Below are 17,387 nucleotides of genomic sequence, written 5' to 3'. Positions count from 1 at the left end.
TAATTAACGTGAATGTTCATTCATCACATAATTTTTTTATATATAAACAGTAATATTAACATTTACAACTTATTTTACATCAGCATGTTAGTCTATTCCATTCCATCATCTTTTTGAAGTTTATTTTTCTTAATAAGCTCACTAAGCTCCCAAATTTCAAATTGTCAATTTCCTCATTGGTCAATTAATTTTTTTCGTCGTTGTTGGTCAATTGGTAGAACTCTCTAGATTTAGCCCGGGCAAATCCGAAAAGATAAAATGTCAATAGCCAATAATAGAAATGTCATAAGTAGCGAGGGCATCTAAGCAAAATTTCAATAACAAATAAAATGTTCCATAAGCAAAGGTACAGTCCCGTTTTTGTTGTAAGTGTATACTTGTTCTTCTTTGTTATACGTTCGATTCAATTCCCCTCATCTCCCATAAAAAAATACCAGGAACAGAAAACAATTCATTCTTCAGATTTATTTGCAAATACGAAATATACATATACTACAAAGTGACATACTCAAATCAATATATTTGAAATATATACGAGGGGTTATATAGAGTCGGTCTAAAAGTGCCAAAAAGTGAGCTATGGGTTGCAAAAAAGGAGGATTTTTGGCGCCGGAAGAGAACGGCGTAGATGCTACATTGAGCGATGCTTTATTATTCACAACTATGTGTATTATTGGCCTCCCAGTTGATGTTTATGTCAAAGATGGTTCTGTTTATTCGGGTATTTTTCACACTGCCTGTGTAGATGATGACTATGGTGAGTTTTTTCAAGACCCTCTTTTGATTTCTTATAGTATTATCTTCGTTTTTGTGATTTTGGGTAGTTTATTCGAGGCTTTTTTGTTTGGACTAGATCAGTTTCTGCATCCGATCTGGACTTAGTTTTTCAAAAAAAAATTCTTCTGGGTTCTTTTGCAGGCCTTTTACATTTATCTTTTTTTTTTTTATAGTTTTTTTATTTATAGTTTATTATTTTAAATGAGGAATGTAAGACTTCCGGTCTTTGATTTTCTGTACATTTTCTGTTTTTTCATAGAGAGGAGTAGCAGGGAATGATTATATAGGGTTCATATAGCTAACTTCAGCTAATTTGGGATTAAGGCTTAGTTGATTAAGTTATTGATTGTTTTTTTTTTGGGTGTTTGTTACTTGGATTAGCTATTGTTTTGAAGAGAGCAAAGATGATTAAGAAGGGTAGTCGAAAGGCAAATATTGCTCGTGGAAATTTCATAGAGACACTCGTAATTCTGTCTGAAGATCTTGTTCAAGTTGTCGCAAAGGTATGATTTTGGACGTCCCAATTTTGCAATGTATGTTTGTTGCTGCTGTGATTCAAAACCTGTAAAATGCCACATGTAATAATTTTGAACTACTTTTACCACTACACCAAACCCCCCACCCCCACCCCCTTTTTTTTTTTTTAAATTTCAAGGGATTCAAACATTTTTTTTTTTGTGTACTTTTTTTTACCCTATTGCACACTGTGATTTTGGGATGAAGGGGATTGAACCCAATCCCTAACATGTGGCTCCCGCAACTGGTGGTTGATCCTTTTTTCTCTACTTATACTTGTGGTTGGCAGGGGGTTATGCTATCTGCCGATAGTATTCCAGGACATTTCGATGGGGATAGTTTAGGAACCATTTCTAGCAATATCACTTGCCCTGAATATCCAAAGAAGGAGATAAGAGCAACAAAGTCAAATGAGTCTACCGTGGATGCAAAGAAAGCTAGTAAAGAAAGGTTCGTGTTACCAAGACTTGTTATTGATTCTTTGTTGGAAATGCCTCGTGATCTATTAGCTTTTGCATGGAAGAGCATCCTATTGTTCCAGAAGACATGACTGTGGCTTGTTCTTTAGATTTTGCCCTTAAATTTTAGAAAGCAATGTCATCACCCACCTGTTCCTTGCCAATCAAAAATAAATTATTGAAAACAACGTGATGAATATCTGTAGAGCGGAGAAGTGATAACATTAAAGATAATTTCTTAATTAATTCTGGTTAACTATATCCTTATTCGTTAATAGGCTGATAAGTGAAGTGGAAATCTTATACGATAAAAAATGAAGTGGAAAAAGCTTGCTCACTCGAATGTAATTGTTTCTCCTATCACATAGTTTTTTGATGACTTAACAGAGGTTGTTATAAGAGGAAAGTTATGTGATAGGAAGATACCTAATAAAGTGAAAGATAAGCTCTATATAATACTGTTGTTAAGAGGCCCGTTTGAGGTGCAGTTAGACCTTGAAGCTCGGTGCACCACAAGTTAGGTGGTTCGCCTCGTTTAAGTAGCATCTTACTGCAGGCGGCAGCACTCATTAATCATGCGTTCCATCTTAAAAAGAACAATATCAAGAATAAATATTGACAGTACAGAGATATATTATTCTTTAATAATTTTTTTATGGATAAATATATTAATGATCAAGAATACTAGAGTAGCAATGTATTAAGAATTAGTCACTAGTCTAAATTCAAAAGTTGTATTTTGTCAGGTCCCACATTGGTTGAGGGAATGGGTCGTGGTCTCCTTATTTGATCTTGGGCAATCCTCTCCTCATGAGCTAGCTAGCTTTTGCGTTTGAGTTTGGCCCAAGATCCATTTCTTCACATATTTGAATCATAAATCTAATGTCGTTTTTGGAGTTGATTGATATGGTTTTTTCTTCGTACATTCCAATTAATTGCAGTGTCTCAATATGTTGGTCCATATAATTGCTGATTGTATTTATAGTTTGTTTTTCTTGCCTTACAATTTACATATATATTTTTATTTTTCACTTCATTTGCACATCTCTGCAATAAAGCTCGCATTATAATTGTGCTTTGAGCTAAAAATCGAGCAAGCACTTGGCGTTTTTCTATGCTTTTTGCTGTTGATAACATTGCTATAGAACGGCTGTGAAACCAAAAATACTACATAGGAGCGAATATTGGACCTACAAGATGAAAGTCGTAAAAAAGAAGATGCTTACAAAATTTGATAGAAATGATCACATCTAATAAAGGGTGAGATGGTAAAGTATGTAAACCTCCATATGCAGCGGTGCATAAGTCTAACTTATGATTATTAAAGGTCTTAAAGACTTCAAGGTAAACATAAAAAAAAATAAAAAAATATATCAGATGGAGGAAAAGTGTGTTAAAAATCTACAGTTTCTAGGTATGCAGCGGTTCATAAGTCTAACTTATGATTATTAAAGGCCTTAAAGACTTCAAGGTAAACCTAAATCACATGGAGAAAAGTGTGTTAAATATCTACAGTCTCTAGGAATTAGTGCTGATTTAGCTAAGAGTTAATCACAATAGAAGCAAAGGATCCATATAGGCAATACCAGCTAGTTGGGATTAAGGTTTTAGTTGCTACACTTATTTTCGATCTGGTTTTTGCTAGTCAATTTATTCAGTTGGAGAGTTATATATTGGTCTAGGTGAGTGTAAGACAGTGTAAGGAGCAGTGGCGGAGCCACATTGAACCAAGGGGTGTCAAGCGAAGGGGTGACACCCTTCGCCGGAAATATACACTATATTGCTAGATAATTTTTTTAATTTTATGTATATTAACTATACGTTGACTCCCCTTGATTTTTCGATGTATCTAATTATTTATATTTTGACACCCCTTGATGAAAATTCTGGCTCCGCCACTGGTAAGGAGATGTACGACACTTAGAAAACCTCTCTTTTTTTTAGAACCCTTCATTTACCTTGAAAGACAAATTACGTACTCCCTCTGTTTCAAAAAGATTGACACTATTTCCTTATTAGTCCATTTAGACACCTTTCAATATTTCCTTAATAGGAAGCATTTATAGCAACATAAATTCTATGGCAGATTTTAAGACCACGAGATTCAAAAGTTTTATAATCACACAAATGCTATGCCTTATTTAAGACTACATATCTCAAAAGTCTTTCCTTTTTTATTAAAGTTTATGCCAAGTCAAACTAAGACAATCTTTTTGAGACGGAGGGAGTGGTATTTGAATAAATGGGTACTAATAGAGCGAGATGGTTTTAGAGGCTTCATAAAACCGACCATAACAAGTTTGGGATGGAGTGGTAGTCCATTGATTGATTGATTTGTATACATCCTATATTGATCTGATTTTGCATGATCCTCATGATGGCCCATATTGCATTGAATTTGAATTTAGTTATAGTGTTGCTCTCCCTGATGGACATATGCTCCTGGAGGTTTTTCTTTTCTTTTTAAAGAGGGATGTCGTTTTTTGGTGAAAAGTCAATAATGAGGTTTTCTGGCATAAGTTACTTTCTAGATAAGCATGTAACCATCTTATTATTTAAATACCGCTGAATCAAGTCATCAACACAATTTGTAGCTGGCATCTGCAGTTTTGTTATCTGATGAACTGTAAATTTAGGGAAAGGTCATCCCAATATCTAATACCTGCTGGATTCTGCCATTTCCCTCATGAGATTATTATCTCACTTCTCATAACCTTAATTTTTCTCCTCTCTATGGTCAATTGAGCACTAACAACTCTCCATTCATGTCAATCATGACAGACTTGTGCGTGATGTCTTAATCAATAAGCAAAGTGATTGCAGGGAAAGCCATGAGTCTCTAAGGGAGAGAACTGTACGTTAATCCTATCATTGTCTGAACATCTAGTGAGAGATAAAAAGCTGTGATTTCGTTGTTATTAGTTAATGAGCACTTATTTTCTTTTTTCTTTTCATTTTGTAGATCCTTGAAGTTCAAGGCTCAAGCTCAAATCGTGAGTATTGATTTAATGCTTTAGTTCTCGCAATATCATAGTTTTTCATGCGGACCCCTCTTGATGGGTGGCAAAAAGATTAGGCAGTAGTCTCTCGTTGACCGAGTTTCATGATGAATCATAATCAACCTAATCTCTGCTTCCCATCATTCTTAACTCCATATAACCAATTAAAAATTGCTATAAAAGAATCGAATCAATGGACAAGAGGGGGTTGTCCTCGTGGATGGGACACCGAGTCACCAAAGGAGAAATTGGAAAAATGGGAAAAGCCATTTCTCCCCCCGCATATCAGTAAGACGAAAGAAAAGGAAAAAATATCAAATCACTTTCACAGATTGTGACTTTTTCCGTGTTGTTAAAGACTTAATGGTGAAGGGAATCCTTATTTGCCCTTCTCAAAAAAAGAAGAAGAGGGAATCCTTATTTGAACATGCTATTTCCTTATTCTGCAAAAGAACTCTTAACGAAATTATGATTGTTGGTAGATAATGAGATCTTTGAGTTCTTTATATTATGTACATATCTATCATAAACCAAAAAAAATGTCATTCATGAATGGTATTATAAATTTTTCACTTGCAGTGGATGTTTCTGTAACTCAAACAACTGCCATTGAGAATGTTGACTTCAAAGCAAACTCAGGGTTGTCATCAAATGGCATAACTTCTGGTAGTCCTCCTCTTTCCTCAATCAGACTTGATGATCGGAATAATGAGAGGCACAGCCATGAGCAGCAGACTCTAGGCAAGACTCCTTGTTTGGGCCCTACTTCCTCTGGTGCTCCAATTGCCTCAGTCTCTTGCGTCAGCTCATCATCAGCTCCAGCTGATTTGGCGCCTCCACGAAGTTCAATTCATAATGCTAATACGAAGGTAAAGTGAACTTAGTGGGGTCAGTTGCTGCAGGTGCATGATCAAAATTTTTGTTCATTCGTATACATAGTTATATAAGCTAATTTTTTCAGTAGGTTTATGGTGATGTCAAGCTTATCGTGGTACTTGAGTTTTTGGAAATTTTTATCCTTACTCCTGTATTAATCATTGTCTAGGATGATTTGTGAGTTGTTACTGTTGATTTTCCTTCTCTCTAGGAGTCTAAGCTCAACCCTGGGGCAAAGATATTTTCTCCATCGGCTTTGCAGCATAGAACTGTTACTCCTCATGTGATGCCAACAATGGTGTACATGCCAGATTCCTGTCCTGTAGTACCGGTGGCTACAGCTGAGCCTGAAGTTGAAATCACCCCTTTTGCTTCTCGTCCATCTGTGCCAGTTAAGTTTGTTCCTTATAATAATTTGGCAGCTGGAAATGGTGGCTTGGACGTACAATATGCTCAACAGGTATGTGATTATGATTATTTATCTTACTTTGAAGATGCAGCCCCCACCCCCTTCTTTAGTTTTCTGACAACTAGAGTTATTTCTCTGAGTAACTGAGATTATTCCATTGATTACGAAATCCTTTTGGTTGATTGACTGCCATTTTCTGTACCTAAATCAACCATCTCATAGTGACCATAAGAAATGTGCATTCCTAACATAACCACATCGCACTTCCATAATTTGGTGTTTGGAGACTAGCCCATCGGTTTGAATGGAAGCTATTATGCAATTCTGTGCTTTATCTAATCTAATTATGTCACTGATATACATTTAGGAAAAGGCAATTGATAAATATGTTGATAAAAACAAAAGGAAATGAAAAGTTAATGAAAGAAAAATCTTTCTTATACAATGATTTATCATAAATCATGTGCTAATAGGATATATCTTCTGTTGTATAAAGAAGTTGAAGGTAGAAAAAAACAATTGGGTCTGTTTCTTGATATTATAGTACGCAGTTTACCAAAATGCTGCTGCTTGTCAGATGCCCTTTCAAATTAGTTGTTACAGCTTAATATCAAACAAATGAAATCAATCACATGTATTATTTTACATCATGCTTACATAGAATCAATTATTACTGTTTTGATGTTGCTGCATATTTTTCTGAAGCCATCTTTGTTAACATGTAGACTATTGGATACATGGGAAGCAGGAATCAGCAGGCTAGGTATGCCGGTCAGTATCATCACCTTCAGGCTGCAACCGGTTATGTGCATCCAAATTCTCAAAATGTAAGGGAAATTAGCATGGCACTCTCTTGCTGAAGCCATTTACTTTGTTAGGTTGGAAAGTAGAAGAGAGTCCTTGAGTCTTATCATGTCGAGGGGTGTGGCCCTATTATTAAATTGACGTCCTTATGACAATAGCATGCCATCCTGTTATTATTTTTGTGCTTGTAAGACGGTTGCAGATGTTAATGTCACTTCTAAAATTCTTCATGTTGTCAGGTTATGGTTGGACGGTTGGGACCACTTGTTTATATGCATCCCGTTTCTCATGTAAGACGAATTACTTTGTATAGTATTTTTTTGGGACGACTTTTATGACTTTTAATAGAACTTGGATGGCCCTTTATCACTTTCCTCCATCTGCTGTTCTGTGTGTGTTTATAGCGTTGCAATTTCCTGATTCTTTTCTGTCTGATATCTTGTCTATAGGATGTTGTTCAGAGTGCAGTGGGGTTCTCTCAAGCATCCACACGTCCTCTATTAATTCCACATCCGGTCCATCCTCCTAAGCATCAAGGTACGTGTTCGTGGACATTTAATGGTATAACTAGAAGTGGTCCAAATGTTTATAGTTTTGAATGGTAAGTCTTGAGTTCAATTCAATAGTTTCTAGTAGCTTCAACTACTTATTTTCAGAGGTTCGAATGCATAATGCTTTACTGTCTGATTTAATGTAACGACTAGTTAAATGCAATTGTTGCTAGTAGTTGTAGATAATTACTATATCAAAGGTCCAAGCTTGCACACTGGGATCTAAGGGGGATGACCTTTTAAAGCATTATTCCTTTACAAGGTAGATGACCCAAAAATTGTAGACCTACAGTAGTGTCAGTAGTAGCAGATAGAATGTGTAGGAAGTTTTAGCATTTGTTGATACCGTAGCAGGTTACTTTTTGTTTGACCGGTTCCATATCAGCGCTATAATATGTTTGTTGAGTATGAATTTGTGTTCCTATTTGCCATTAGCTTGCGATTTCAACTAGATGGTGAACAACAATTTGTGACTGACTACAACTTGCTGCAATGATTTATCACTTGAACATTGATGTGCTGTGGATTTGGATTTGTTAAAGTAGTGTTAATAAATACACATTTCTCCCTAATATATTGCACTATCAACCTGGAATTGCACATTAAGTACAGTTATTTACACATTATAGTACTGTTATAAGTTGCCTGTATTTTACTGGCAGAATAACCTAGTACATCCCTTGTTGCAGGAAGTACAGCAACGCAAGCATTGCAGTTATATATGGCTCCACCAGTTATAACAGGGTTACAACAACCATTCACTATGCCAAGCATTCCTATTACACAGGCGTCTTTTCCTGTTATACGGCCTATGCAAGTCCCAGGATCTAATGGATTTCTGCCTAACAAGTTTGCATGAATATACTTCTGTAGTTGAAATATGCTGCCCGTTGAGATTCTTTTTTCGTTTGTTCTCAATCTCTGGCAGGGTGATTCTTTTCTGAAGTTTCCAGTCTTACAGTATGAGCAGGTTATTCTTTATTAGTAGAGAGAGGCATTAACATTGTATATTGAGTTACACAGTTGCTTTTGTAAGAAGGTAGAGGAGGACTTCACACAGGGGTTCTTGTTTTTTGTGGTGATCCGAAGGAGATAGATTTCCAGTTTTGAACTGCAGGAAACAAATTTTTGGGCGTCAAAATCGCACCTTTTGTATGATTCATACAGCTTGAATGTCGGATGTTAAAGTGGAATTGAAATTAATAGTGACAGATAGCTCCATGTTTAATTTTGATCATTATATTACATTTTGCCGTGTATTTTGGTTATCAAACATGTCATGTCCACATTTCATTTTTGGGGTCAAGCTAGATTTTGGTCAAAGCCATTCCTCGGATTCAATTTTAAATATTCTGTGATGTACAGGTCCCCAAACTATAACATGTTCTTTGGTGAGTATGACTGGTAATATTAAGTAAAATTTTAAGACAAGTCAATATAATAAATCAGTTGCCCGGTGAACCAAAACGACAGTATCGAGTGATCTGGCTAAAATTGGGGCGCTTTTTATGTGAAATAAAACCTGCTATAATGTTGACTTATCCATATAGTTACATTGGACCTACCATTCAAAGCGAAAGCTATAAAACAAGTTTGTGCTAGTACAAAACCAGAATCTATAATATCAAGTGGTCACCTTTGCTTAATTTGGCAACCTTGACATAGCCACATAGTATAATTATTCAATAGAATTGCAAGGCAGACACATGTACGGAGATGATAATATACCATTATAAACAGTTCCCACAAGCGTTTAATAATATGCATATTTCTAGTCTGAATTTATAAACATAAAAGAGACGGGCTTTATGTTATGCCGGAGCTGCTTCCTATTTTATGGTCTTTTCGCATCCGCCATCCGACTAATTCCACGTAAGGACCAGCTGCAATTTCATAAGGTAGTTAAATACATAGTAGCACTATACAATCTGCCAGATCTACTGAACACTAGTCTCCTCTATACTGCTATCAGTTTTTGGGATAGTTGTCACACCGAGACCTGATTCTCCAGCACGAAGCAGCTGGTTCTCCATCAGATTTTCCTGCACAGCCTTCATGTGGGAAAATTTTTCAGAACCTAGACAGATCTTTATTGATGTAGTAAACTTCTAGAGCTCGAAATGATTATTGAAGTTTTGGTTACTTTACCTGTAAAAGTTCAGTCATCCTGCCAGTCCCATAATTCATTAACGGCTTTGAAACAGATATAGCCTGGGTATGAAGAGAGGGATTTACAGGTTCAGTTGGTTCTGCCGAGGGAACCTGATTCATGTCACGAATATCTCGTTTGGGTCCTACAGGTGACTGTTCTGCTGACAACTCATGAGAGGCCTCATTATTTCTCGTATCTGTTTTCGCTGGCGGAGCAGATCCTTGAGACCCCTTGGTTACTTCAACAGGTATGCTAACGTTGGTTGATAAAATTGGTTTCACCTCTTTCCGTTGCACAACTTCTGTTCCCTTGCTATGAGAGCCACCCTCTTTCTGCCCAGCACCTACTGCCACTTTGTCGCTAACTTGAGTTTGTGAAGGAAATGTTTCACGAGTTGGTATCGGTGGTACCTGACCACAGGTTACTGATCCGTCAGGTGGCAGCATAGCTAATGGCGCAACCATCTGGACCTCTCTCTCTCTTGCAGACTCCATATTAGAAGCTTGGTGTGCAGGATTTTGGCTAGATGCTAATCCATTTGTTAAATTGACAGGTTGTAGCACAACAGGAACCACTGTGCCTCTGGCACCCACTGGAGGGACTGAAGGATGTGGTACTACCTGTTTATTTTTTGAGGACCTAGATCCAACATTAAGCAATCCATTCCGCTCAGCCCTTTGGCCATAAACTTGAATTTGGTTTTCAGCAGGAGGACGGACCTCGTTTCTTCTAATCATCTGAACATGTGGGGCTACATCATTTGCTGCTGTGACAGGAACATAATGTCCTGGCTTAAAAACAACACCCCTGTAGTTCGTATTGGAGTCGCCAATTCTAACACTAAGCAAATAACCAGCATCAAATGCAGCCTCAACAACACCTGTAACAGCCTGACCTATCATCCCATCTGTTCTATTTACTTGCTGTGGTTGGATCTCTTGCACTAGCTCAAAACGTGGAGGAACTTGAGGTCGACCTACACGCTTTAGGCTAGGATCTTTACGAGGGCGACCCCTTCTTCGCTTCAAAGGAAGGGCAACAGGGGCGGTGGAGTTGTCCCCTTGAACAGCTTGGCTCATTTTCACAAAATTAGGGTCTAATGTCCGCCTTTCGCAAGTCTTCTGCAGTACCTGCCAGCAAATCAGTTTACTCTTTCAACTCAGCCAAGTTGCAGAGAAAATAAATGATGGTACATTTGATCTTCCGACAAGATTAAACTGGGTGTCCCATAGTGTTTTGGTTCTAGGACAGTACTTTGTGGTCGCCTAAACCGGGAAAAAAAGGACATTCAGTTCCAGGAGGATCACACAATTCACAATACTTTGCAGAATTTGGGCTCATAGTTGGAAGTGGACGGTAAAATATTGATGAACTTAATTGACAGTTAATTAATTGGTAGTAATAGAAATGGAGTACAGGTTTTTGATAAGTGAGCATCTACAGAATAAGATAAATCAACATAACATAGATTAAACTTGTCTAGAAATCTTCAAATAGCAGAAGCGAGGAGATGAAGATTAGTAGCTCATTGGTGAATATGGCCCCAAGTTAGATACAAATGGATGCAGCTGAACAACCAAATCATACTCAGTTGACCAGGGTGGAAAGGGAGAGAGGGAGCGGAGTGATGAGCCAAACAAGACAATTACTATCAGAGCAATCAATTACAAGCTCAGCTACATCATTGATATCCGTGAAAACATGAAGTCCATTCTTCCCCAATACTAAGAATATCAGAAGACACTACAAGTACCGCTCAAAATTGCTGATAAATACTGCAAAATCATTCCGAGACAATCACTAGCCACCTCCAGAAACTTCTCTGATTAATCCTCTAAGACAATCAATACCAAGGACTCCATCGGTTCATTTTATGCGATACTATTTCCTTCTTAATTTGTTCCAAATAAGAACTAACTTTTTTATGTACGAAAACAACTTAAGTTTAAACTTCCCATTTTACCCTTTAGAGACATGATTTTATAGCCACACAAATGTGATGGCATGATTAAGCCTAGAAGTTCCAAAAGTATTTCTTCCTTTCTTAAACTTTGTGCTAGTCAAACAGGTTCCATTCTCAATCTTCGTGCCTACTCAAGTAACACATATAATGAACCAGAGAGAGTATACAGTACATTCTCAAGCCAAGGAATACGAATAAAAGCTCTAGAAGCTCCTAAAGGATTTACTTGTCTAAAAGTGAGAAAATCAATCCTTAACCTGAGAAAATTTCTAATTTAAGAATGTATACGACATCATGCAACAATTACTTAGTCGTATACGTAGCATCTCACAAACGCCTAGTGAGTTTACATTAATGCATATAAACAAGTTGAACTAAGCCGAAATAAAAATTAATTTCCACAAGCTTCGTTACTGAATGTGAAACATGCCAGCATATGAGACACACAAAATCCAAATTTTGACACGAATTAAAAATAAAAGCTATTATAACCTCAAAAAACAAAAGAGGAAGCTAGAAATCACCAGAGTATATCTGAAGCACAAATTCGAAATCAAATTCTCCGGAAATTTCCCGAAAAATGAAAAACAGAAAAGAAAAGCAAAGAAAAAACAGTACCTCTAGTACATGCTACTTGCACGGAGAGGCTTCAGAGCTAAAGAAAAAATACTAGTAAATTCGGAACCCTAAGATTTTGTTGAGTAGATTTAGAGAATGAGATTTAGATAATTCCGATAATTAATTAGTGTAATCTGCTGCTATAACTAGTACTACTTATTTAGCGGGGTCCTCGGGTGGCGTGGTTTAGGGGCTTTGGTGTTTTTGTATTTAACACGTGGCATTTAATGATATTTTTTTGCTTTTGGACTGCTGGTAAAAGATAGAATAACCCCGCTGTGATGCTTAGTTGGGCCACCAACAATCGACATGTGTCTTGTCGACCAATGGGCCCATCGATTTTTGTAGTTGGACTACGCGCTCTAATTTTTTTCATTCTTATACAATATTTGAAACTTATTTAATAAAATTATCCTAATTTTATATATTACCCGCCCTAATTGAAAGGGAAAAATAGTGTTAACCACGTTTGAGTATCTGGTGGTGGCAATAGCAGCTCCCGTCATCGGAAAAATATAGACCCGAAGTATATAATCCTAGATCGTGCTGAATTGTTGGAATAGCTTGAGTGACTGGCAAGATTTACTTAAACATCAAGTGGGTTATGAGCCTCGGAACGATAAACTTTGGCTACAAAATACCTGAACCAGTCACAAACTAAATTTGGTATTGAACTCTTTGAAGGTGATTGACTTTTCCATTTAATGGCTCTGTTGAAGCATTGTACTACTGTCCAAAGTTGGATGAAATGAGTTGGATGAAAATCCTCCTAGACGATGAGCAATAAAGAGTTTTTAGTATTCAAGTGTTTGAATCTCCACCATTGACAGCCATTAAAAAACTTTGAAGCTTTGAATTCGAATTTGGGTTTTCAAAAACCATTATTTGTTTGGATTAATGTTGTTGCAAACAATTGGCAATATTATTTGGATTTTATATCCCAATTTTGAGGGTGTTTGGTGAAGATTAGACTTGATTTTGGCTGAATTTAAGATTGAAACTCGAAGAAGAAGAAGAACATATATATAGTTATTTGAATGTTGTATGAAAGTTAAAAAATAGTTGTATAATCTATGAATCGTTGTATAAAATTTATATTTCCAAAATTTGAACTATGTATATGTTCTTCTTCTTCGAGTTTTAATCTGAAATTCAGCCAAAATCAAGTCTAATTTCACCAAACACCCTCAAAATTGAGATATAAACTCCAAACAATATTTTCAATTATTTGCAACAACACCCAATCCAAATAAATAATGATTTTTGAAAACCCAAATTCGAATTCAAAGTTTCAAAGCTTTTTAATGGCTGTCAATGGTGGAGAGTAAAACACCTTCAAAATTTATTGATTGACAATTTCAATTTGAACACCAATTGTGCAATATGAAAGGAAATTGCTAAGTTAAAACTCTATAGTAAAACGATTGAAATCCATTGATGAATTCCATTAAAATATATACAACATGACAGGATAAAAATTAGAGGGCATCAGAGGAAGAAAAATTGGGGAAAGAGCAAAAAATGAGAGATTGAGAGAGAAAGAGAGAGAGAGAGTGACAGAGAGACGGAGAGAGAGAGAGAGAGAGAGAGAGAGAGAGAGAGAGAGAGAGAGAGAGAGAGAGAGAGAGAGAGAGAGAGAGAGAGAATAAGGATGAGAAATAATTGATTCCTTATTCAATTCCTAATATAAGGGGATACTCATTTAATTCCTAAAGCGTATATAATTGGTAAATTGTATATGCCTATATAATTAAATTGAAACTTGAGTAGGGAGGGTAATAAAGTTTCAAATAGTGTATAGGAAGGTAAAAATTAATTTTCCTTGGGCCATGCGGAATTGGGCTTGGGTCGGAAGAAATTTGGGACTTTTTCGTATATGTACGAAATTTCAAACTTATTTTACTCGATTTTTCTATATTTTTCTATTTACCAAAAGTAACTATTTTTTTTTTACAAAATATATATAAATTCGATCAAGATCTACAATTTACCTACAACTTGAGTACAATTGTTTTTAACAAAATCCGGTCAATTTATATAGAACTTGTATATAACTATGTTAGTGATATATATATATCGTTTTTATACCAGACATACAAATTATATACAAATTTATTTATGTCGTCTTTTTCGAGTTTCAATTTGAAATTCTAACCAAAATCACCTCGAATCTTCACCAAATTCTCTCAAAATTGAGATATAAATTTCAAAGGATATTCCCAATCATTTGCATCAACACCTAATCCAAACAAATAACAACTTCACAAAATTTAATTTTCGCCTCGAAACTTTTTAATGGCTGTCAATGACTATTCATTAAAGAGATGGTGATGAGAAACTTTAAATCTTATGCGGGTGAACAACACATTCGACATTTTTCAGTAATTGAGTATTTCAGAAATTAATTTTAATTGAGTATCTAGGAAATCAAGTTCATTCTCCTTATATTTACACTTGCCACTGAAAATCAAATTCATTCCCCTTATATTAACACTTCGCTCACTTCTTGTAATTGATTTGAGTTATTTGAATTCATATTTTTTTGCATCTCGATTTTGAGTCAATTTCAGGCCACTAGTAACGCCATTGCCATTAGTAATTAGGGATCCTTTCTTGAGAGAGATGAGTGGAATGGGGAAGGAAAAACAAGGTAAAATTAGAGGCTAATGCATTATTTTGTAGATGGACGATAAATCGTATATCAACTTGCAATTAAATTAAAATTTCAATATAGAGGGTAAATAAGTTTCAAAAGTAATATAGATAAGTAAAAATCTCAAGAAGTTTTCTCGATAATCCTCTCTTTGGATTCTCAAACATTGGGGGGGGGGGGGGGGTTAATGCAGTATTTCAGAAAGAAAAGGGGCTGGAAAAATTAGGAAAAATATGCTAAGGGACAGCTGTCCATTTTCAGTTACAACAGGTGCCCTTATCTCCTAAAATTCAGCTGACATTCCCTATTCCCTCCCTTTTCCCTTCACATAGGACCCCTTCTACATTCTATAAAAGAAGATGATTCTCTCTTCATTTTGGATACGAATTTTACACTCATCTTCTGGACAGAATTTGAAGCTTTTCTTTTCATCTGATACTGATTTCTTCTGAGGAAAGACACTCTCAAAAGTTTCGATTTGAAAAATACAAAAAAAGAAAGAAGCAAAAAGAGAGAGGAGAAAAGCTGTTTGGAATTTCAGCATACTTATATGGTAGTTTTCTGGGGTTGTCAAAAGATTTTCAAGCTTTAGAGATGCTGTTTGCTGACTCGATCCTGTTGATTTTCCCTGTTGTTGTTGAATTTGGGAATCCTAGACCTTGTTTGGTTAACTCATGCTTAGTTACTGCTTTTAGGTATGTTAATTCTCACTTATGATTCTCTTCGAGATTGTAAATGAAGATTTGAATGTTTGTTTCCATAGTTATACTCAACTTTATGCCTTATCCTTGTGTTACATTATCATATCTGCTCTATCTTTGTCTTTCTTTTAATGACTAGTTCTGTTCACTTGTTTCTCTGATAAAATCAGTACAAAATCATTCATGAACTAGTTTATGTGCTATTGATAATCATCTGTCTTAATGGGATCTATTAATTGTTCCATGTTTCAAAAATGTATGAAAATGGTGAAGTAGATCGAAATTTGATTCCTACTAAGGTTAATCTATGTGTTGTTTTTAGTTAAAATGGTAGTTGTGTTATTTGGCCATTTCAAGCTTAAAACCACTCATTTTCAAAATTTGAGATTGTTTCCTATAGACAGATAAAGGGGCAGGAGGCTACTGAAGGTAGTAGGAAGATTTCTTATGACGTTTGTGTAACGACCCGGCCGATTATTTTAAGAATTTAAGTCCCGTTCGGTGGTATAAGGTCTTGAGCAGCTTCGTATTATGTGTATTGATTTGTGTGCGTGATCGAGTTGAGTTACCGGATGATTCAGAGTCAAATCGGAAGAAGGATTCAAGTTTTAGAAGCTTAAGCGGTAAGAGTTGACCGAAATTTGACTTTGTAAAAACGGATCCAGAATGGGTTTTGGATGATTTCAACAGCTTCGTATGGTGATTTTGGACTTAGGCGTGCATCTAGATTTGAATTTGGAGGTCCGTAGGGTGATTTGAAGTATTTCGGTGAAAGTTGGAAAAGTTGAAGTTTCGAAGGTGGAAAGGTTTGACCAATAGTAGACTTTGGTGATATCGGGGTCGGAATGCAATACCGAGAGTTGGAACAGCTCCGTTATGTCATTTGGGACTTGCCTGCAAAATTTGACGTCATTCCAGGCTAGTTTGATTGGTTTCGGCACGAGTTTTCAAAGTTGGATGTTTTGGAAGTTCATAAGTTTGATTCGTGTTGCGATTTGTATTTTCGGCATTCTTTGATGTGATTTGAGGCCTCGAGCGAGTTCGTGTTAGGTTGTAGAACTTGTTTGTGGGTTTAGACGGGGTCCCGGGGGCCTCAGGTGTGTTCCGGGTCCTTTTCCCCTATTTTTGAACGGATGTTCCTGTTTTCTGGTGTCCTTCTTCGCGATCGCGAAGCGCTTTTCGCTTACGCTAAGTGTTACTGCTGACCACCTCAAGATCCTTCTTCACGTTCGCGTTCGCGAAGGTTTGGTTTTCCCCTTCATCGTGTTCACGATTAGCCACCCGAGTTCGCGAAGCTCTTCCCGGCAGCCTCATATTTCTTCTTCGTGTTCGCGTTTGCCGTTTCGCATTCATGTAGGTTCCGTTCCTTGTTCTTCGCGTTCGAGGATTAGGTCATTTTTCATCATATTTTGACTTGTAAAGCTCGGTTTTGAGCGATTCTTTGTCGGATTTTCAAGCAAATCGATTGGGTAAGTGTTCTTCACCTAGAATCTAATATATTCCATGATTTTATGAAGAAAGTTTTCAAAATGAAAAATCATGATATAAGGGACGAATTGGTATCGGAATTTGAAAATTTTAGTATGGTTGAACTCGTATCGGAATGTGTGTTCGGGTTTTGTAAAATTTGTCGGGTTCCGAGGTGCGGGCCCGGGGATCGATTTTTAGATTTTGATAAAGATTGAGCCTTTATGACCCGGAATAGTTTCTTATGAGTTCTATTTGTGCTTTGAGGTTATTTTGGTTAGATTTGAGCCGTCCGGAGGTCATTTCACCCCAGAAGTTCATTTTAGAGTATCAGTTTGTCTTCTTTGAGGTAAGTATCTTGCCCAACCTTGTGTGGGGGAACTACCCCTTAGGATTTGAGTCTTGTGTATTGATTGTAGTCCGTGTATACGAGGTGACGAGTA

The 17,387-nt window shown here is 36.5% G+C and overlaps 2 protein-coding genes across 3 annotated transcripts; one reads left to right on the top strand and one right to left on the bottom strand.

The window, feature by feature from the left end:
- Positions 1–356: 356 nt before the first annotated feature.
- Positions 357–8,637, top strand: LOC107831078 (uncharacterized). The gene is made up of 11 exons (XM_016658805.2): positions 357–757; positions 1,159–1,280; positions 1,583–1,743; positions 4,533–4,605; positions 4,714–4,744; positions 5,330–5,619; positions 5,838–6,086; positions 6,761–6,862; positions 7,079–7,129; positions 7,289–7,376; positions 8,080–8,637. The coding sequence occupies exons 1-11, from the start codon at positions 580–582 to the stop codon at positions 8,247–8,249; spliced, it is 1,515 nt and encodes a 504-aa protein (XP_016514291.1). The 5' UTR covers positions 357–579; the 3' UTR covers positions 8,250–8,637.
- A 368-nt stretch (positions 8,638–9,005) lies between these two features.
- LOC107831079 (uncharacterized) lies at positions 9,006–12,278 on the bottom strand. 2 transcript variants are annotated; one of them, XM_075235127.1, is made up of 3 exons: positions 12,124–12,278; positions 9,539–10,663; positions 9,006–9,441 (listed from the first exon to the last, which is right to left on the bottom strand). In XM_075235127.1, the coding sequence occupies exons 2-3, from the start codon at positions 10,619–10,621 to the stop codon at positions 9,328–9,330; spliced, it is 1,197 nt and encodes a 398-aa protein (XP_075091228.1). In that variant the 5' UTR covers positions 10,622–10,663; positions 12,124–12,278; the 3' UTR covers positions 9,006–9,327. The 2 variants fall into 2 exon arrangements, with proteins under 2 accessions (XP_075091228.1, XP_016514292.1); XM_016658806.2 differs by having other exon boundaries at positions 9,539–10,672; positions 12,124–12,277.
- Positions 12,279–17,387: the final 5,109 nt, after the last annotated feature.

This window comes from Nicotiana tabacum, chromosome 2 (genome assembly GCF_000715075.1).
Source record: "Nicotiana tabacum cultivar K326 chromosome 2, ASM71507v2, whole genome shotgun sequence".
Taxonomy (NCBI): Eukaryota; Viridiplantae; Streptophyta; class Magnoliopsida; order Solanales; family Solanaceae; genus Nicotiana; species Nicotiana tabacum.
This window is presented reverse-complemented; position numbering and strand designations above follow the sequence as displayed.